The sequence below is a fragment of the Dreissena polymorpha genome, chromosome 3 (genome assembly GCF_020536995.1).
Source record: "Dreissena polymorpha isolate Duluth1 chromosome 3, UMN_Dpol_1.0, whole genome shotgun sequence".
Classification (NCBI taxonomy): domain Eukaryota; kingdom Metazoa; phylum Mollusca; class Bivalvia; order Myida; family Dreissenidae; genus Dreissena; species Dreissena polymorpha.
The window spans coordinates 98424264-98447731 of NC_068357.1; the positions used below are offsets into that span (position 1 = coordinate 98424264).

The window sequence follows — 23468 nt, forward strand, 5'->3', positions numbered from 1 at the left end:
GAGTTCAAAAATGATGCCGGTTCAGGCCTCAACACTAACAGTGTCCCGGGAACCTGAGACCCCTAAATTTGTGTGAGGGACACCAGTTATTTCCAGGATTTTGCTCTAATTTTAATAGGCAGGGTTCCCTGTGGACACCAATCTGTAGAAGTTAGTGTCAAGCTCTGCGGTTGGTTGAAAAACATGGCCACCACAGGGGCGGGGCATTTTTCCTTATATGGCTATAGTTAAACCTTGTTAACATTCTAGAGGTCACATTTATTTTCCGATCATCATGAAAGTTGGTCAGAAGATTTGTCCCAATGATATCTTGGATGATTTCGAAAATGGTTTTGGTTGCTTCAAAAACATGGCCACCAGGGGCGGGGAATTTTTCCTTATATGGCTATAGTAAAATCTTGTTAACACTCTAGAGGCCACATTTACTGTCTGATCTTCATGAAACTTGGTCAGAAGATTTGTCCCAATAATATCATGTTTTCTCAGGTGAGTGACTTTGGGCCTTTTAGGCCCTCTTGTATTGGTAAAATATTATTTGATTTAACCCTATCCCACTGAAATACATATTTTGACGTGTTTGTTGTTCCTCAGAAAGTTTAATTTCTTTAAAACCTTTCTTACTGGATTCAAGGTTTACAGGCTTTATTTCCAACCCTTTGATACTAATGAGCAGCAAACAGCATAAAACCTGAACAGACTGGGAGTTACTCGCAGGCTGTTCTGGTTTTATGCTGGTTGCACATAGCCATTTTCACTTTGCTTCTTATGGGGGAAAGGGTTAAAATTATGTTTTACATACATTTACAGTTGTTATATATATTGCATTGTTTAAGGTTTTTATGCCCCCAGATCGAATGATCGGGTGTCTTTGTGATTGGCCTGTCTGTCTGTCATTGTATGCAATTGCATGACTTTATAGCTTACAGGACAGCTCCTGAACAAACTGTGCAATTGCATAGGCTGGTCTTGATGTACTCTGGCTGCATATGACATAAGCCCCATTTTTGCATGCCATGGTTCATTTATGTTGTGATCATGCTTTGCTCTTGCGGGATTGTAATTTAATGACATTGTTTCACACTGTACCAGGTAAGTAAAATATTGTGTAACGAACAATACTTTATAACTTCAGTACCATCATCTATTAACTGCTCGGTTGTGTACGATACTGAAATGGTTGTGTTTTTTTCAGCATGACATGCTCAAGAAGCCCCAAGGCTGTATCAAACTGGATGATCAGACCAAGATCTCAAGGACCCATGGAGAACTCACATTTGAGGTTTGACTGCTTGTGTGCATGTATACCCCTATGAGGTCAGGGGTGGTTTGGGGGTATACATGTATAGCAGTGAGCTTGTCACAGTGGTCTTTCTCTGTGTTTGTTTTCATGAAGAGCTCACGCTTAAGGTTTGACTGCTTGTTAAATGTATTGCTGCAATTTCCCAACCACTATAGCGGGTGACATATTGTTTTTGCCCTGTCTGTTGGTTGGTTGATTTGTGTGTTTGTTTGCTCCAACTTTAACATTTTGCCATAACTTTTGCAATATTGAAGATAGCAACTTCATATTTGGCATGCATGTGTATCTCATGGAGCTGCACATTTTGAGTGGTGAAAGGTCAAGGTCATCCTTCAAGGTCAAAGGTCAAATATATAGCTTCAAAGCGGCGCAGAAGGGGACATAGTGTTTCTGACAAACACATACCTTGTTTGGAAAGTTATTGCCATTTGTTAATTCACAACAGCTAAACTTTAAAATGGGCATATTTTCTGAACTAGCTATCAACTTAGTGTTTCATTTTGCTTAAGATTAATTGTTAATTTTGAAATTTCATTTTGACAGCTTACTTGCAGACCCAGTTTGGGATTGCTAATTCTTTAAGATCAAATTAGTAACTAAATGTCAGTTACTGTGTTCAACCAAATATCATGACAACACTATATTAGAACTTTCAAAGTGAACAACTACGAGATATGTTTAAGATACTATGATTTGAAAAAAGAACAACTAATTCATTATTGCACTTATTATACCCCCACAAACAAAGTTTAGGGGGGTATATAGGAGTGAGCTTGTCGGTCGGTTGGTCTGTCTGTCTTTCGGTCCGTATTAAGTGTCCGCTCTCTAATTCAAGTTGTTTTAATCCAATCTTCACCAAACTTGTCTCATTTTGGTTACAGATCACAAATTCCAAGAGAACTATTTATCTATCAGCAGACACCTTCACAGAGACTGATAGATGGGTTCGAGGTAGGTGTTCTATCCAGATTTATTTAGCTATTTTAATGAATAACATGAACATTTCTTAACTTTATGTAGTTCCTTTAGTGTATCACTGGTTCATGTTCTTTACATGTAGATGTTTAACACTTGAAAATGTCACTGAGTAGTGTCATTAGGAACTCATGTCACAGAAATCATTGAAATTTGCATTGAACATTATCTAAAAGTACAAATACAAGGTATGGAATTGCCTGTCCAGGTCACCTTGTTAAAAGATGTGTTGAGGTGACATAACACATTTGTGTTGTTTAAATATTATGCTGTTAGGTAAACATTAAAACAAAAAACATGATTAAATTACACTTTCTTTACTGGCAAGAACTTTGCTATAGAGCTAAATACTGCAGAACTAATGTCATTATACTTTGTACTTGTGTGTGATTTTATCAAATCTATTTGCATTAGGAAAGGTAACCTGGTAACCAATTGTAAAGAACTGGACCTTTTTTTAGCTCACCTGTTACGAAGTGACATGGTGAGCTTATGTGACCGTTAGATGTCCGGCGTCCGTATGTGTGTGCGTGCGTCCGTGTGTGCGTGCGCCCGTCAACAATGTGTTTGTGTAGACAGTAGAGGTCACAGTTTTCATCCAATCTTTATGAAATTTGGTCAGAATGTTTATCTTGATGAAATCTGGGTTGGGATTGTATTTGGGTCATCTCGGGTCAAAAACTAGGTCACTAGGTAAAAAACTAGGTCACATAATAGGTCAAATAATAGAAAAACCTTGTGTAGACAATCGAGTCGCAGTTTTCATCCAATCTTTATGAAATTTGGTCAGAATGTTTATCTTGATGAAATCTGGGTTGGGATTGTGTTTGGGTCATCTGGGGTCAAAAACTAGGTCACTAGGTCAAAAACTGTGTTTGGGTCATCTGGGGTCAAAAACTAGGTCACTAGGTCAAAAACTAGGTCAAATAGTAGAAAACCTTGTGTAGACAGTAGAGGTCACAGTTTTCATCCAATCTTTGTGAAATGTGGTCAGAATGTTTATCTTGATAAAATCTGGGTTGGGATTGTATTTGGGTCATCTGGGGTCAAAAACTAGGTCACTAGGTCAAAAACTAGGTCACTAGGTCAAATAATAGAAAAACCTTGTATAGGCAATAGAGGTCACAGTTTTCATCCAATCTTTATGAAATCTGTGTTGTGATTGTATTTTGGTCATCTGGGGTCAAAAACTAGGTCACTAGGTCAAATAATAGAAAAACCTTGTGTAGATAATAGAGGTCACAGTTTTCATCCAATCTTTATAAAATTTGATCAGAATGTTTATCTTGATGAAATCTGGGTTGGGATTGTATTTGGGTCACCAGGGGTCAAAAACTAGGTCACTTGGTCAAATAATAGTAAAACCTTGTGTAGACAATACAGGTCACAGATTTTATCTAATCTTTATAAAAGTTGGTCAGAATGTTTATCTTGGTGAAATCTGGGTTGGGATTGTATTTGGTTAGTCAGGTGAGCGATTCAGGGCCATCATGGCCCTCTTGTTTCTGTTATTCCAGTAGGCAATCTTCATTTGACTTACTTGCCTAGATCAGTTTCATGGGTCCAAGGTCAAGGCCAATGTTGTGGTTAATATTGTATTTAAAATTGTCCTTGCTACAATTTAGTCATGTGTTTTGTAAACTTTCTGTCACACATGTTAACCGCAGGCAATGGTACACATAAATATTTATATAAAAAAAAACACTTTTTTTTCTGATGTTGCAAACAAATCAGGAACTATTTGTTCCAATGTTTACTTAGCTGTTAATTCATCTTTGATGGACATTTTTTAATTATCTTTTAACCAAATTTTGGCTTAATTGCAGAGTTTGAATCCGGTGTGCAGGTCAAAGGTGAACGTCAAACTTCACCTTTACCCTAGTTCTTGTTGTTCTACATTTCAGTGCTACAGAAAGTGTTGAAGCGTCAGGCCAACAGCTACCTGCTGGATCAGGTAGAAACAAAGGCTGTGATCAAGGGCTACCTCACAAAAGTGAGTAATTTTCAATAAAATATTAAATCAATAATTGAAATATAATATAAGCTTTTTCAAAACTTGCTTTTACAAATTGACTGCACATTCTTTCAATTTCTCAACAAAACAATAGTATACATGTATTGACGTAAAAAACAAATAAACAGGAAATTATGTCATGACGTTAAAATAGCAGTGATGCAAATTAGCGCCAGGAACACATGCATATACAAATTAATTGTTATTACTATTATTATTATCTATGTTTTCATAATTAATTTATGATAAATTGGCACATAATAAAATAATTATATTTTAATTATCATTATGACTGTTACAGTAAATTTGAAAAATCCTATTTAGGCGAAATTAGGCAGAAAGAGTGAAACTTGTTCTGTGTCAATTTATATTTATCCCTGCTGGATACCAAACTAAGTTATATAATATAAGATTAATCCTGACCTGAAGTGCCCTGTGCTTGGCAGTCATGTTTTTTGCAAGACACTCCTATAATTTGTTAAAGCCACATGATTTAAAAATGGGTCTTATACCATATGCAACCAGTGTAGCTTCAAACCAGCCTATATAAGGTCTGAAGCTTCCCTGTCCTGTATGAAGTCATGCAAGGTTTCCTTGTCTCATTATCAGATAGGGACGCTCCTGACCACTGTTACCAGACTATGTAATTGCTCTGTCAGGTCTGAAGCTTCCCTGTCCTCTGTAAAGTCACGAAAGGTTTCCTTGTCTTATTATTGGACAGGGTTGCTCATGACCAGACTGTGCAATTTGTATGTCAGGTCTGAAGTGTCCCTGTGCAACTGCGCAGGCTGGTCTGGAGTTACGCTTGCCACATATGGCATATGATACATTTTTCTCACCATGTGGCTCTGCTACTGATCTGAACATATATTTATGGCCGCCTTCGAAGAAGAGAGGGTATATTGTTTTGCACATGTCGGTCCGTCCGTCCACCGAATGGTTTCCGGATGATAACTCAAGAACGCTTACGCCTAGGATCATGAAACTTCATAGGTACATTGATTATGACTCGCAGATGACCCCTATTGATTTTCAGGTCACTAGGTCAAAGGTCAAGGTGACTCGACACAGTAAAATGGTTTCCGGATGATAACACAAGAAAGTTTACGCCTAGGTTCATGAAACATCATAGGTACATTGATCATGACTGGCAGATGACCCCTATTGATTTTCAGGTTACTACGTCAAAGGTCAAGGTCACAGTGACAAAAAACGTATTCACACAATGGCTGCCACTACAACTGACAGCCAATATGGGGGGCATGCATGTTTTACAAACAGCCTTTGTATATATTAAAACTTTGTGTGACAATGCCTTAGTTGAAATCTATTTTGAAAGTGATTCGACTATCAAGCATGATTTTTACCATGGAATCATATACATTTTATGCAATGATCTCACTGTGTAATATAATTGATATGTTCTGTTCTCCTAGCCATTAAGATTCACAAACTGTTTTCCAGGTGAAGAATGGAGTGACCAAAAAATGTTGGTGTGTTTTACTTGGTGGCTATTTCCTGTACTACAAGTCATCAAGCAGCAAGGTAAGGGTACATTGGTCTGTTCACTGGAATGCCGTTGCATTTTTGCAGTGTCTCAGTGTTAATTCTGGAATTGCAGCTAATTAAGTGTGTAGTAATTTCAACATTTCTATATAAAATTTCAAATGTGTTTACTTATTTGTTGTAACCATGTATTTTGTATCTTAAAAACACATAAATAATAATGATTTTCTTTCTTGTGTATTTTGTAATCGTGTTTCAAAGCTGATTTTTCAAAATTATTCCCCCTCGTGTGTAATTACATTTGACTAGAGGTTAAATTAGAGAAATTCTGTTCATATTATAACCAGGGGCTACTTCATACGTCTTTTGCTGATTAAGTTTCACAGTTGTTTAGCTCTCCTAACATTGAAGAACAAATAATTGTTCAAATTTTATATATTTGATCAGTGGTGTTATATTTTCAAGAAAATACATAAGAAAATATTTGTTTTTCTTGTATTTTTTTAATACTGTTTCCAGTTTTTTTTTTTTGTATCCCTCGTCGAAGGCGGAGGGATATAGAATTGATGTTGTCCGTCCGTCCATCTACTTTTACTTTTTGGGCTATATCTCAGAAACTATATAAGATATCAACATGAAACTTCATGGGTCTATAGATATCAAGATGGGAAGTGCAATGCACAAGAACCATAATTCTACACTTTCTTGATAAGAGTTATTGCCCTTTGTTGTTGTTTCTTGTATGATGTAACTTTTCAGGGCTATATCTCAGATACCATGTTGGAATTCAACATGAAACTTCATAGGTGTATTGATATTAATGATGAAGAACCATAACCCTTCACTTTCTGAATAAGAGTAAGTGCCCAAAGTTGTTTTTGTATGATGTAACTTTTAATTACTATATCTCAAATATGCTACAAGATTGTAACATGAAACTTCATTGGTGTGTATAGATATCAATGAGGAGAGGTGCTATGCTAAAAAACAATTACCCCACACTTATTAATAATTTTTTATGATTATACCATATATCAAGGGATTTGCAGCCATCCATTCACAAAATTTATTTGGCGGGGATATAAATTCTATGAATTTGATTGTTTATATTTGATATGCACTGTTTTAACCTAATTTTTAGACGCCGTATGGTCAGATCGACCTGCAGGGTGCCCGTCTTGAGGAGATCAGCACTCCCAGTGAGTCAGACGAAGAGGCAGAGGTTGCCGTAGCGACCAAACATGTGATGGCAATATGGCCGCCCTACCAGGGTCCGACCTACCTCATTGTGCCGACCAAGCTCGAAAAGGTATAACACAATTCGGCAAAAAACTAACAAAAAGTCGTATTGTTTGTCCTTTTCGATTTGCACAGGCTGGTCCCGGACACCCATTTTGTCTGCAGTGTATTTATGTTTACAAGAGAGCTTCTAGAAATAGAAAAGATGTCTACATATGTTTGTCCAGGATGTTGTTTATACAGGTGGTTGGCGGCAGGTGGGTGGTATACAAACGTGCTTGCAATATCTGAACAGGTTTAACTGGATCATCATGAAACTTGGTGATAATGTGTCAGGGCATAATATCTCTGCATGTTCGTTGACCTCGATCAAGTTCTTCTGAATTATGGCCCTTAAGTTACCATAAATTTGTGAAAGTTATGTTCTATAATAGGTGGTTTCAATTAATTACTTTTATTTGCATCAACAAATCTTGATGAGATTTTGGATATATTAAGACCTAGCTTGGGACTGTATTTGGGGCTAGTTAAATCAATGTCAAGGTCACTGTAACTAAAAATAGAAAAACAGTTTTTGCACAAAAACTTTAATTTGGATGGAGGTATTGTTTTCAAATTTTATATGCTAAGGATTTCATTTGGAGCTGAATCGGTCATTTGTACTTAAAAAAGAAAAATGGTTTCCTCTCAATAACTTAAGTTTGAACAGAGGTGTTACAATGACAGTTTCGTGTAGGTAGCTTATCATGCAGACCTTACACGGTATTGCATTTGGGACAAGTCAGGTAAAGTTCAATGTCATTTTATTTTATGTAGCAAAAAGTTTCTGCTCAATACCTTTAGTTTCGATAACTTAATTTTTTGTGTAGGTTTCTTTTATTTAGACAAAGCTTGTATTTGCATTTTTGGCCTTTTGGATGAAGGTCAAGGTCAACGTTGCGGAAAAATAGAAAAACTGTAACTGCTAAATAACTTGTTTGTATTGAGGTATTATGATGAAATTGTGTTAGTGTTGGTAGCTAACCTGCATATCTTTCTTGAGCTAAGGTATTGATTATTTTAAACAAATCAGGTTATGTGCCATCATTTGCAGAACAAATAATTACATCCTTCACAAGTACCAAGTATCCCAGACCTTTAAACAGACATACTTTATGACAAGTTGGCACTTTTATAATATTGGCTTTGAAGTTGTACATACATGCACTTATGCCTTCCTATTGGGAATGAATACTAAACAAATACATGTTAACCCAAGCTGAGCCTTCATACATTTATTTTGTTTTCGCCATTTTAGAGCATTTTATGGTGGGTGCATAAGTAATAAGTAATGAAAAACCTGAATAAAAGTATAGTCTGATTTAAAAAAAAATTGTCATTGTGTATTGTTCATGTTTGAGGACTCGTTACATATTTAATAACCTCTGCCAACTTTTCAGGACTCGTGGCTGTACCACCTGACAGTGGCTGCTGGGGGAGGGACAGGCAATGTGGGCACACACTTGGAGCAGCTCATTGCCAAACTCATGCAGGTTGAGGGTGACCAAAGTGAGTACCTGTTGTCATGACAACCATATGAACACATCTTTTGGGCACTTTAAACATGAAATTTTATTCGGCGAGTGTTTTACCCCACCTTATAAGTATTTCAATTGTGTTTCTGTTTCTTAAATACATGCTAGATAGGCCCTTTTCATTGTAAGGTTGCACAAAGTGTTGCTCTGATTAGCCTGTGCAGTTTGGGGTGCTACTAAATGCACATGCATTTAGTCTGGTTTTCCTTGAGCGCATATTGTTCAATTGAAAAGATCCCTGAACAGAGTAAATAGGAAAATGTAGCCATGCCTGACTTATGACCAGTAGACAGACAAATGCTTGAGGTGTCCAGTTAGGGGTTTTTGTTTGGTAATGGTAAATATAAATAATCTTGTTTCTAGGTGGATCGAGTTTCAATCCTAATAGTTGTTTAAATTATTAGTATAAATAATAATGTATAATAAAACACATAATATATAATATAATGCAAATTAAAAAAAGTTAAAATTCTGTGTACATGTTACTTGCAGACAGTGTGTACTGGAAGCACCCAGTGTTGCTGCACTCCAAGGAGCCTGTGTCTGGCCCCCTCACCACCCTGCCCTCCAAACACCTCCAGAAACAGGCCCTGGAACTCTGTCAGGTATGTGGGAACGATTTTACGACAAAATTTTTTATCACATAATTTGATTTTATGTTGTATTCTGGCAAGAGGTTTTTACTTAAAATATACATTCAGTTCTGTTCTTTCAACCCCATATTCACTGGACGTTTGCAGGAGGTTCACCAGTTCATGTGCACCCTGATTGATTCGCAGTCCCTGGCAGTGCACGTTAATCTGGCCCAGTCCATTCTGCATCAGTGTATCCAGCAACCCCAGCTGCAGAATGAACTCTTCTGTCAGCTCATCAAGCAGACGTCACGACACCCGGTGCAGACACGCTCAACTGTACAGGTAGGATTATTTAAGCCTCACTTAGGAAAACTGGATTTAATACATGTGCGTTAAGTGTTGTCCCAGATTAGCCTGTGCAGTCTGCACAGGTTTATCAGGGCCTACACTCTCCGCGCAAACTGAATTTTGTTATTATGTGACTTCCTTTGAGCGAAAAATACAAAATAAAAGTTGAAAGTGTCATCCCAAATTAGTGTGTGAGGATTACACAGGACACTTTACCCATGGGCATTAAGGCCAGTGAAGACGCGCTTAACTGTGTAGGTTGGAGTGTGGGGCATGGCAGAGTTATTTTTTGTTTGAGTGACATTTTAAGACATATTTCGTCAAGTTGATTTGTGTTAGATAAGCCAAATAGAAAACTTTTTTTTTTAACAAAAAACATCAAGTGTAAAACAATATTCAAGGAAGAAGATGACTTAACTCGACTTTTCTTTATAAAATATGACAAATTGCATGCAGAATATCATTTTTAAAAATCTTATTGGAAAGCAGTTAATGCTTTTGAAGGCAGATTTCTTTTAAATGTATAAGCAAATATTTAAATCTTAACACTTTTGTATGCAGAACCTGCTGCTGTGTGGCAAGCAGTCCTGGTACCTGTGCCACACAACCCCGACCTCCCCGAGTAACTCAATACTAGACCTTACAGCCGAGTCCAAGATGAACCCTCCGTCGTATGTGATCGTACAGGGCTGGCAGCTTCTCGCTATGTGTGTGTCACTCTTTCTGCCCAAGCAGTCAGTCATGTGGCTCCTGAAAATGCATCTCCATAGAAACGCTGACCATAGGTATGGTTCACCTGTTGATAATCAGGGCTCTCTTTCTATCTTTATGGAATGGGACTTTTTTGTCCAAGGCTGTATAGTAAGTTTGGTGAATGGTATAAATGATTGTTGAGAAAATTGCTCTGGTCTGTTGAAATATATACATGGCCACCTGGGGGCTGGGCATTGTTCCTTATATAGCTATAGTAAAACCTTGTTAACACTCTAGAAGTTACATTTATAGTCTAATCTTTACTAAATTTGGTCAGAACTTTTTTTCTAATGATAGATCAACTGAGTTTGAAAATGGTCAAGGATGGTGGAAAAATGTGGCTGCAAGGGGGTGGGACATTTTTCCTTATATGGCTATAGTATAACCTTGTAAACACTCTATAAATCATATATATCATCCAATCTTTATGAAACTTGTTTAGAACAATTCTGCGAAAATGGTCATATTTGGTGGAGAAACATGGCCTCCAGGGGGCGGGACAATTTCCTTATATGGCTATAATATAAACCTGTAAACACTATAAAGGTCACATTAATTTATAGTCCAATCTTTATGAAACTTGGTCAGAACAATATCTAAACAAGGGAAAAAATTTCACAAAACCAGGTTTTCAGTTGAAAAAAAGTCTGATAAAGGGAGACAATTCAAAATGTGTATTGTTAACCCCCTTGTGTAAAATTGACCTTGATTTCAATTAGAAAAAAAAAGTCTGATAAAGAGAGACAACTCAAAATCAAAGTGTGCATTGTTACTGATTGTTCATAGTTACATAGTTGTTTTAAAATCAATCTATTTTTAGTTGTGGCGACCTTGACCGTGGAGATATTGACGTAATTCTTTCGCGCGACACACCGTCCAATAATGGTGAACAAACGTGCCAAATGATTTAAAAATGTCATAATGAATGACATAGTAATGGCCCAGACAAACTCATTTATGGCCATTTTTTACCTTCAAACTCAAATTGTGACCTTGACCTTGGAGATATTGATGTGATTCTTTTGCGCGACACACCGTCTAATGATGGTGAACAAATGCGCCAAATGATTTTAAAATCTCACAATGAATCACAAAGTAATTGCCCGGACAGGCTCATTTATGGCCATTTTTGACCTTCAAACTCAAATTGTGACCATTACCTTGGAGATATTGACGTAATTCTTTCGCGCGACACACCGTCCAATAATGGTGAACAAATGTGCCAAATGATTTTAAAATGTCATAATGAATGACATAGTAATGGCCCAGACAAACTCATTAATGGCCATTTTTTACCTTCAAACTCAAATTGTGACCTTGACCTTGGAGATATTGATGTGATTCTTTTGCGCGACACACCGTCTCATGATGGTGAACAAATGTGCCAAATGATTTTAAAATCTGACAATGAACGACAAAGTTACGAAGTTAATTCAATGAAACTTTATGGGAAGCTTCACTACCAAAAGGAGGTGTGCATATTATCAGCCGGTTCTGGTTGGATGATTTTTCACCGAGTTATGGCCCTTTGAAATTTTCAATTAACTGTACATATAGTGCAATTCTTGTCCGAGCTATTTCTCTCAGCAACAAATGACCGGAATTCAATCAAACTTTTTGGGAAGCTTCACTACCAAGAGGACTTGTGCATATTATCAACCGGTTCTGGTTGGATGATTTTTCACAGAGTTATGGCCCTTTGAAATTTTCCATTAACTGTACAAATAGTGCAATTCTTGTCTGGGCTATTTCTCAGCAACTTATGACCGGAATTCAATCAAACTTTATAGGAAGCTTCACTACCAAAAGGAGATGTGCATATTATCAGCCGGTTCTGGTCAGATGATTTTTCACAGAGTTATGGCCCTTTGAAATATTCCATTAACTGTACATAAAGTGCAATTCTTGTTCGGGCTATTTCTCAGCAACTAATGACCGGAATTCAATGAAACGTTATGGGAAGCTTCACTACCAAAAGAAGATGTGCATATTATCAGCCGGTTCTGGTCGGATGATTTTTTCACAGAGTTATGGCCCTTTGAAATATTCCATTAACTGTACATAAAGTGCAATTCTTGTCTGGGCTATTTCTTAGCAACTAATGACCGGAATTCAATGAAACGTTATGGGAAGCTTCACTACCAAAAGGAGATGTGCATATTATCAGCTGGTTCTCGTCGGATGATTGTTCACAGAGTTATGGCCCTTTGAAATTTTCCATTAACTGTACATTGTACATATAGTGCAATTCTTGTCCGGGCTATTTCTCAGCAACTAATGACCAGAATTTAATGAAACTTTATGGGAAGCTTCACTACCAAGAGGAGATGTGCATATTATCAGCTGGTTCTCGTCGGATGATTTTTCACAGAGTTATGGCCCTTTGAAATTTTCCATTGTCCATATAGTGCAATTCTTGTCCGAGCTATTTCCCAGCAACTTATTACGGGAATTCAATGAAACTTAATGGGAAGCTTCACTACCAACCGGAGATGTGCATATTATCAGCTGGTTATGGTCGGATGATTTTTCACAGAGTTATGGCCCTTTGAAATTTTCTATAAACTGTTCATATAGTGCAATTCTTGTCCGGGCTATTTCTCCCCAACTACTTACTGGAATTCAATGAAGCTTTATGGGAAGCTTAACTACCTTAAGCATGTTATTTGTGGGTTCTGGTCAGATGATTTATTTAGAGAGTTATGGCCATTTGAAATTTTTAAGTTGCTAAACCATCCATCGTATTATTTTGTCCAAAGTTATGCACCTCATGACGTTTCCTTTTATCTGAATATATAGTGCAATATTGTGACAAAAACAACCTTTGGAGAGCATCACCCATCTCCGACAGTTTCTTGGTCAGAACATTTTTTCTAATGATAAATCAACTGAACTTGAAAATGGTTATGGTTGGTGGAAAAATGATATGGATATGGTGAAACCTTGTTAACACTCTAGAAGTCACATTTTTAGTGCAATCTTAATGAAACTTAGTCAGAATACTTGTTCTAATGATTTCTCTGTTGAGTTTGAAAATGGTTCTGGTTCGTTGAAAATCATTGCTTTATTAAAAACCTGTTGATACTATATTAGTCACATTTTTGGTTAGCCTTTATGAAACTTAGTCAAACATTTGTCCCAATTAAATCTCAGCTGAGATTTAAACTGGATCATGACAGCTCAAAAACAAGGTCAAATAAAAAAACAAACAAAAAAAAATAATACTGTAGAAGTCACTTTTTATGCACCCGGTAGGGTGGCATACAGCAGTTGAACTGTCTGTCAGTCAGTCCATCCGAAAACTTTTACATTGGCCATAACTTTTGCAATATTGAAAATACATGTAGCAACTTGATATTTGGCATGCATGTGTATATCATGGAGCTGCACATTTGAGTGGTGAAATGTCAAGGTCATCCTTCAAGGTCATCCTTCAAGGTCAAAGGTAAAAAAAAACAAATCCAGGGGAAGTAATAAGCTTTAAAGGGAGATCATTTCTATTTATCATTTGGCAGGTACAGATCATTTTTACAAGGGAAGTAATATTTTTATTATATTCCTTTAAAAAATATTACTTCCCTTGTAAAAGTTTTCTGAACCTGCCAATTGATGAAAAAAAATAATCAAAGGGGCGCAGTAGGGGGCATAGTGTTTCTGACAAACACATCTCTTGTTTGGTCCAATCTTTATGAATGAGCTTGCACTTTTGCAGAAAAGTCGAGTTCCTTTGGGTCTCAGGTGAGCGCCTTAGGTCCCATGACCATTTTGTTCAATGCTTAATATCAATTGTATTTTATAGTTAGCAAGCTATATTTTGATAAAAAAGTTTAAGAACTAGGTAAGGATTGATAAAAGTTCATGTATGATTATATTTTATTGTCCCCTACCGGTTTCACTGGACTTATGGTTTGCGCTCTGTCCGTCAGTCCGTCAGTCAGTCACACTTTTCTTTATCCTGCGATACCTTAAAAAATTCTTAATATTTTTTCATGAAACTTGAAACATGGATAGATTGCAATATGGAAATTATGCACGTCATTTCATTTTTTCCTACATCAAAAATTATGGTTGCTATGGCAACAAATATATAAAAAATAATCTGAAAATGTTGAAATCTCTGACAATGGTGGAGCCGGTTGGGGACTTATATTGCTTGACAATAGTCTTGTTTAGTTTGACAAATTATAATTAAAACAGCTACTTGCATATATAATAGCATCTTTTAAATTAATTTTACTGCAAAACTGGATTTTTTATTGATTTTTTTAAAAGCCCTCATGAAATGAAACTGTGTCTATGCGGCGCATGGACACAGTTTATAAATACAGTAAAAATGATGAAAATACAATCTTTGTTAATGAAAAAGTCATGGAAAATTGCTTATTAAGCTTGAAGTATACATAAAATATTACAAAAATAAATTCAGATCATGAAATGAATAGTTTTGTTTGAGAAATGATGTCCATTCCCAGTTTGTTGTCTTTTTCTAAATTCACATAATACATTGTTTTAATTAGAAATTCTATGTACATTGTAGTGTTACATTTAAAGAACAATGTCAAAAGTAATACACAGTACAATAATACTTCCAGAACGGATACAGGTAAATACGCAATATTCTGCCAGAGGGCGCTGACACGGAGTCAACAGAACGGCTTGCGTGAGGTGAAGCCCTCGCGTATGGAGGTGATGTCCATACTGCTGCGACACCCCTACCATCATTCACAGCCTCTCAGTATTCCTGTGCACTTCCTCAACCACAGCTACCAGGTGAGTCACATGACAGTTCCCTCAGGGGAAGTAACTGATGACAGTCCCCTCAGGGGAAGTAACTGATGACAGTCCCCTCAGGGGAAGTAACTGATGACAGTCTCCTCAGGGGAAGTAACTGATGACAGTCCCCTCAGGGGAAGTAACTGATGACAGTCTCCTCAGGGGAAGTAAATGTTGGTGCTTTAGTTAACCCTTTACCACTCAGAAACGCCATTTGACGCATTTTAAGTCCTTTAGAAAATCTTATTAAATTTAAGTCCTTACTTAATATATTCAAGTTTGAAAGGCTTCATCTCCAAACCTTAGATACTGATAAGCAGCAAACAGCATAAAACCTGAACAGACTGCGAGTTACTCGTCGCAGGCTGTTCTTTTTTTTGCTAGTTGCAAAACCCATTTTGACTTTACTTGTTATGGAGGAAACGGTTAAGTAAAATAATAAAATGAAATCTGGACAGTTTCATTTAAAATGTATTTGATATCTTGATGGAAACTGTTATTGAAAACACAATTTATTAATGAAAAAATGTGTACATTTATTAAAGGTCAACTGTATTCTTAGTTAGTTTGCAATATATATTGGAAACTGTAAACATATATCTAAATATTTTGTCTAGAACGTTGGCTCTACTGTATAAACAGCTTTTTTTTTCCTTTCTATGTGACCCGCCGAAAAACAGCCCTTTCCCCTCTGATTTTTTTTCAGCAGGTAAATTTTCCCCCAGAATTCATTTTAAAAAAAAAATAAAAAAAGTTTTTGTTTTTTTTTAACTTTAAATACATAAGTTCACCTGATCCAGTGTAGAAAATAGAACATATTGCATAATTAACTTATCTGTTGTCTAGAATTTGTTTTAAAAAGAGTAAAATATGTTAAATTGATTATTTAAGACTTTCCTTATTTTCCCCGAAATCCGGCGATTTGCGTGATGTTTTCCCCCAAAATCCGGCATTTCACGCGATTTTTTTTCCCCTCAAAAAAGGCAAGGCCCTTTCCCCAAAATCAGATAAAACCCCCTGATATAGTTCGTCTTTGAAGTTTGATTGCCAACAAATCCATAGTTAATTTACAGAGTACATAATAAAACAATCACATGTCCTTTGCTTTATTTGAAACCCTTAACATATTGTATATAATAACTTGAAAAAAAGTCAGAGTGGGAAATGCTCTTGATAGATGGTCAAATTTTATTTTCCTTAATGTCTGTTCATATTTGTCTTGTTCTGTGAAAAGCTGGTCATAATGCATGTGCGTAAAGTGTCGTCCCAGATAAGCCTGTGCAGTCCGCACAGGCTAATCAGGGACGACACTTTCCGCCTAAACTTGATTTTTGGTAAGGAGGGACTTCCTTGAAACTAAAAATGCCATTAAAGCCGAAAGTGTCGTCCCTGATTAGCCTGTGCGGACTGCACAGGCTAATCTGGGACGACACTTTACGCACATGCATTATGACCAGCTTTCACAGAACAAGACACATATATTCATGCTTGTAATTATGTGATGTAATATAAGAATGTTGCAAAAATTAATGAGGCTTATTCTGAGAAAACTGGGCTTAATGCATGTGCATAAAGTGTTGTTCCAGATTAGCCTGTGCAGTTGGTACAGGCTAATCAGGGATGACACTTTCCGCCTTAATTGGATTTTTGTTTAGAAGAGATTTCATATAAACAAACATTTCATATAAGCAAGAAGTGTTGTCCCTGATTGGCGTTGTCCCTGATTGGCGTTGTCCCTGATTGGCGTTGTCCCTGATTGGCCTGCGCAGACTGCACTGGCTATTCAGGGACAACATTTTAAGCACAAGCATAAAGCCCAGGTTTCCCAAAACGTGGCTAAAATGTAAATTGCTTACTCATAGGTGATAAGTTTTGATGGCTCAACGACGATCCAGGAGTTCCTTCAGGCAATTAACAAGTCCCTGGGCGTACAGGACTGCGCCTACTCAGGGTTCGCACTTTATTCTGATGATCCAATCATCGCAGATGTGGAGACCTGCCTGCAGAATCATGTTAAAGTGGGTTGTGTTGGCAGATTTTTAAAGACTCATGTATTTTGAGACTGTTTTCTGAATATTTAAATAACTACAAATAATCAAAGTTCATATGGTACTTTTCCCGTTGGCAGTTTTGTTGCTGAGGCCCCTATTGCTTGTCTTGAGCATAACTCAAAGTGTAATTAAGTTTTAACCTTAAATAAATAGTTTATGAACAGTTCTCTGATATTTTGTTGTGTTCACAAACTTGACTCATATTCATAAAGTTTCTTGAAGATTTGCCAAACATTTAAATATTCACAACTACAGGAAAATATGCTTGACTGTGAACCTTGTTTCTTGAAGATTTGTGATGTGATATCAAAGTGGGAGGAGTGTTTCCGTGAGTTCCATGGCGGAAAATCAGAGACCAGTCGCTCAATCAAACTCCTCTATAAAAACAGGTAAAAACAGAGCTTTTTCTCACCTTTTTTATGTCCCCCACCACTATAGTGGGGGGCATATTGTTTTTGTCCTGTCTGTTGGTTTGTTTGTTGGTTTGTTTGTTTGTTTGCCCCAACTTTAAAATTTACATAACTTTTGCAATATTGAAGATAGCAACTTCATATTTTGCATGCATGTGTATCTCGTGGAGCTGCACATTTTGAGTGGTGAAATGTCAAGGTCATCCTTCAAGGTCAAAGGTAAAATCATATATATGGGTACATAGTGTTTCACAAACACATTGTTTGTTTGAGTATGACCTATACTTTAAACTTTTGGAACTTTTACAAAAATTAGTAAGTAAAAACATAAAAGTTAAATGGATTTTGCACCTTCAAACTCTTTATTTCTATACCAGACAACTCTACAGTTGGAAATATTTGTACTGGACTTGGCTAAAATTAGATACTTTTTGGCATTGAAATTATACTAAAAATTAGCAAATTAATTAATTTAGTGTGCCTGAGGTCATATTGCAATAACACAAGTAGTTTAAGAGACAGAATACACCATTAGTTACAAGGGAAACTAAAGTAAAATATACAGAATATTATGTTGATTGATCCCAGAGTAAGCATTAGTAAATTAGCCTGTGTAATGAGTTATCACATGAGAAGCACATTCTTGGATGTAATATGAAATAGTGCAAGACATGAGGAGAAGCATACTTTTGGCATAATCAACTTACATAAATTGCTTCATTGAATGGACTCACACGCTTTAATTTACTGAGATGTGCTGCTATAGGTTATTCTTATCATTCATAAAACAAATGATTTCCTATTTTGTACAAGTTGTACTTTGACCACATTGTATGTCCTAAAATTAGTCTGAAAAATATGGAATTATTGGCCTTGGACAAATATTGTGGAGCAAAACACTGATTTTGAGTTTATAAATAACATAATTCTGCCCCCCTTTTCTGCCCAGGTTGTACTACAAGAGCACGAGCAGGTTTGAGACAGACCGAGAGAAGCTGCTGCTCACCTACCAGATCAACGAGGAGATTGTGTGCAGCCGTTTTCCGCTGAACCGTGACCTCGCGCTGGAACTGGCCTCGCTCATGGGTCAGATAGAGTACGGGGACCTGAAGGCTAGTGACGCGGGGTTGAACCATCACGTCTCACAGGTCCTTGAGAGGTTCTACCCAAAGAAGTATAAGGACGCACTAGATGAAGGCCTGAGGTTAGAAAATTAATTAACCTACCTTTTGTACTTCAGAGTATTTTTAAACCTTGTTTAGGTTGTAGTCATTATGTGGATTGGTCGGTTTGGTGGTTGAAATGTTTGCATCAAATGTTGTAAGTTTTTGGAGTGAACTTCTTCCTCATTTCTCAAGCAAATGAATTGTAGCTTGAAACATGTCATCACCATGCAGTGAAGACATGGTGATCCACTTTTTACAAAGTTACATTTCATTTAACTTAGCCATTGGTATGGCTGCCATTTGTCATTTAATTTAGCCATTGGTATGGCTGCCATGTCGTTTTACTTAGCCATTGGTATGGCTGCCATATATCATTTGATATAGCCATTGGTATGGCTGCCATATGTCATTTAACTTAGCCATTGGTATGGCTGCCATATGTCATTTAACTTAGCCATTGGTATGGCTGCCATATGTCATTTAATTTAGCCATTGGTATGGCTGCCATGTCATTTAACTGAGCCATTGGTATGGCTGCCATATATTATTTAATATAGCCATTGGTATGGCTTCACTATGTCATTTAACTTAGAGGTTGGTATGGCTGCCATATATCATTTAATATAGTCATTGGTATGGCTGCCATATGTCATTTAATTTAGCCATTGGTATGGCTGCCATGTCATTTAACTTAGCCATTGGTATGGCTGCCATATATCATTTAATAAAGCCATTGGTATGGCTACACTATGTCATTTAACTTAGCGGTTTGTATGGCTGCCATGTCATTCAACTTAATAAAATAGCCATTGGTATGGCAGCCATATGTCATTTAACTTAGCCATTGGTATGGCTGTGATATATCATTTAACTTAGACATTGGTATGTGTGTTTTATTTGGAGCCAACTGCTCCTACATTTCTCAATTGATTGAAATAGTACATTAGTATGAAGTTAAGCCAAGCATATTTTCCAACTAGTGATCTTTTTATGCATGTCTTATGTACCCTTGAACATAGGTATGGGCATAGCTGACATATAGAATGTCATAAGTTAGTGTAATGAACTTTTTGGAGATTTCCCTAGGGTTTAATTTTAACTTCATAAACTTCATCACTGTAAGCGTGTCACTTCCAGACACAATTTTCTTTTTTTGAACCACACAAACTCTTCCAACTGATACTACACAAACCCTTGCAGGAAGCTGCAGGACAGGCTGGTTGAGCGTTGGAGCTCCCTACGGGGGCGGAGTCAGCAGGACTGTGTCAGGGTGTACCTGGCCGTGGCTCACAAGTGGCAGTTCTGTGGGGCCAAGCTCTTTCTCACCAGGGTAAGTAATAGGGTAAAGTGATTGTGAGTCGGACAGTGTTTTCCGTTTCGAATTATTTAAGCTATATTTAGAACGGTCAGGACGGTTTCTTCATACTGGTACCCAGCCTATTATTCCTGCTACGCATTTCAACTGTTTTTGCAGGAAAAACGGTTTAGATTTCGCCTATTTGTGTAGTTGAATACAGCTACTCCAGTTCGATTGTGAGTCGGACAGTTTTGATATTGAGTCGGACAGTGAGAGATGTCAGAGTAAATGATATTGGTTTAATACTATTTTAAGTCAATAATGCAAAAATATTTGTTGTTTAATGCTTTTTCAATATTTGGTTTATATTGAAATGAATTAATCTAATTAAATGACGTAAAATTACTTATATACTTACGTTATCGACCAGTGGTTGCTACACATGCTTCTAAGCTCGGCGACCCGGGTTCGACTTCGTTTCCGGTGCATACAAGTTCGATTGGTGGTTGCCATACTAGACCAGCGAGGTTTAGCTTAATTTATTTTCACACTATTCAAGAGTATCAGGATAATATTGGGCAACTATATAGTTATATAGTTACGATGCCTTGCTGAATGCACTACCTGTGTTAGCGTGTGTGGACATGAACGTCTATGAAGCCCATCGGGTATCGAAAACAAGTTGAAGATTGAAGATTCATGTTTTCAAGCTAAAGGACAAATACAATGTACAGCATAATTTCTAATTCGTATTTATGAGTTATCCAGTTACAAAACCACTCAAACATGTGTGTACGCAACTTTTTTTATACCCCCACAAACGAAGTTTAGGGGGGTATATAGGAGTGAACTTGTCTGTCGGTCGGTCTGTCGGTCCGTATTAAGTGTCCGCTCTCTAATTCAAGTAGTTTTCATCCGATCTTCACCAAACTTGGTCAGAAGTTGTATCTAGATGATCTTAAGGCCAAGTTCGAACATGGGCCTTGCCGGATCAAAAACTAGGTCACGGGGTCACTTGTGCGTTTTAAACATTCAGCATGTTGTCCACTCTCTAATTCAAGTAGTTTTCATCTGATCTTCACAAAACTTGGTCAGAAGTTGTATCTAGATGATCTTAAGGCCAAGTTCGAACATGGGCCTTGTCGGGTCAAAAACTAGGTCAAGGGGTCACTTAGTGCGTTTTTTAACTTTCAGCATGGTGTCCTCTTTTTGATTCAAGTAGTTTTCATCCGATCTTCACCAAACTTGGTCAGAAGTTTTATCTAGATGATCTGAAGGCCAAGTTCGAATATGGGCCATGCCAGATCAAAAACTAGGTCACAAGGTCACTTAGTACGTTTTACACATTGAGCATGGTGTCCGCTCTCTATTTCAAGTAGTTTAAATCCGATCTTCACCACACTTGGTCAGAAGTTGTAACTAGATGATGTGTAGGTCAAGATCAAACATGGGCCATGCCGGGTCAAAAACTAGGTCACAGGGACACTTAGTGTTTTAAACCTCACCATGTTGTCCGCTCTCTAATTCAAGTAGTTTTTATCCAATCTTCACCAAAATTGATCAGAAGTTGTATCTTGATAATGTCTAGGGCAAGTTTGAATATGGGTCATGCCAGGTCAAAAACAAGGTCACGGGGTCACTTAGTGCGTTTAAAACCTCACCATGTTGTCCGCTCTCTAATTCAAGAAGTTTTCATCCAATCTTCAAACTTGGTCAGAAGTTGTATCTAGATGATGTCTAGGTCCAGTTTGAAATGGGTCATGCCGGGTTAAAAACAAGGTCATGGGGTATCTTAGTGCGTTTTAAACCTCACCATATTGTCCGCTCTCTAATTCAAGTAGTTTTCATCCAATCCTCACCAAACTTGGTCAAAAGTTTTATCTCAATGATCTCTAGGACAAGTTTGAACATGGGCCATTCCGGGCCTGAAACTAGGTCACGGGGTTACTAAGTGCGTTTTTTAACATTCAGCATGGTGTCCGCACTCTCATTCAAGTAGTTTACATCCGATCTTCACCAAACTTGGTCAGAAGTTTTATGGAGATGATCTTAAGGCCAAGTCAGAACATGGGCCTTTCTGGGTCAAAAACTAGGTCAAGGGGTTACTTAGTGCGTTTTAAAAATTGAACATGGTGTCCGCTGTTTTTTGTGAAGATGACATGCAAAAAATTATTTGTCAATGCGGCATGTAGGGGGTATTCGTCGCGTCTGTGACAAAGCTCTAGTTTCTTTTGGTGCATTACATGTCATGGCCGTGTGCCTGTTTGCTGCAGTTAACTGAGGGCTTCGCAAGGAGAACTCAGGGTTCCGAGCTTTCAGCTTTATCAATATCCACCACATATCCAAAGGCCTGCCACGCTTAAACGATGCGCCTTTCTGATTGGTAAAAATTCCCACGTACCTTTAAATGTTACCTTTACTCAACCCAAAATCCCTGGCCGGGTATGAATTGGCGGCCTCAATTAGAGCCTTTTCATCAGTCGAGGACATTTTGGGCTTTTTACCCCAGACAGAGCCGTGCTTTACCAGTCACCATATCAGGCAAAGACGATTTGGGAACATTATATTCATTGCGGCGAACAGACATCCTGATTATATGGAGCCACTGAAATATCCAAAATTAAGCCGATACGTTTTAAATACACTTATTTTATTTATTGGCAAATATAAACATACATAATGAATAAAACATTGAAAATAAGAAACTGTCAACTGTAGCTGCACTGTCAAATTTCACAGAATGTTAATTGATTTTATATATGTATGAACTCGTTAATATCTCAGGCTCAGCTATGGAGTCTGCATCTGTTTCGCAGCAACGGAAGCCGATACTGCAATTCTGCATCGGCCCGTGCAGCTTTGAAAACTTTTCTGGGGACTTTTTTAGCCCGAAGGTAACACAACCCTTTTGCAAAAGTCAATACAGTCTTGAGCTTTAGGGCATCCTTATGGCGAAGATAATATCAGCGCTGGTGCAGGTGTGAGTCTCCATAAACTGCAATCGCATTACAGTCCTTTTGGTTACCAGGTTCATGACGACAATAATGCAATGGACCGACTTCTAGCTGCACCTGTATGGTGCATACCGACAACATGAAACTTGCGGATTATCACGTTCTTCATCCTATTAATTAAAAAGTGAAATACAACTGCACAAACTATTAACTACAAAGTGCAAACAGTGTAAAATAGTGGTAAAATCCTATTATTACCAACGTAGCCCAATTTCTCACATGATATTTTTGTATGAATTAACATCGTTAGATATCAAGGAATTTCGGAAAACGCAACATGTAAGAATTTGGTTTACGTGCTCATTTTGTGCTGGAAATGAACTTTTAAACAAAAGTAGTAAAAAAAACACACTTTGAACAAATTAATTAGAACAATCTAGCACAGACCGAGTAAACTGTTTGATGAATGGAACATATAAGAGCTATTTGACTTGTCAACATTTGCATTTAATTCCACGTAAACACGTAATAAA

At 37.3% G+C, this 23468-nt stretch overlaps 1 protein-coding gene across 5 annotated transcripts in view; it reads left to right on the top strand.

Annotated features, from left to right (window-relative positions):
• Window positions 1-23468, top strand: part of LOC127875467 (pleckstrin homology domain-containing family H member 1-like) — a 153461-nt gene that overhangs the window by 121777 nt on the left and 8216 nt on the right. For all 5 annotated transcript variants that reach the window (XM_052420535.1, XM_052420534.1, XM_052420539.1 and 2 more), the window contains 14 exons: window positions 1193-1279; window positions 2182-2251; window positions 4180-4268; window positions 5754-5834; window positions 6937-7104; window positions 8474-8582; window positions 9101-9213; window positions 9349-9525; window positions 10093-10316; window positions 14877-15054; window positions 16920-17075; window positions 17400-17497; window positions 18468-18722; window positions 19885-20014. In XM_052420535.1, the coding sequence (XP_052276495.1) occupies window positions 1193-1279; window positions 2182-2251; window positions 4180-4268; window positions 5754-5834; window positions 6937-7104; window positions 8474-8582; window positions 9101-9213; window positions 9349-9525; window positions 10093-10316; window positions 14877-15054; window positions 16920-17075; window positions 17400-17497; window positions 18468-18722; window positions 19885-20014 (1935 nt within the window). The remainder of the gene's footprint in view (window positions 1-1192; window positions 1280-2181; window positions 2252-4179; window positions 4269-5753; window positions 5835-6936; window positions 7105-8473; window positions 8583-9100; window positions 9214-9348; window positions 9526-10092; window positions 10317-14876; window positions 15055-16919; window positions 17076-17399; window positions 17498-18467; window positions 18723-19884; window positions 20015-23468) is intronic.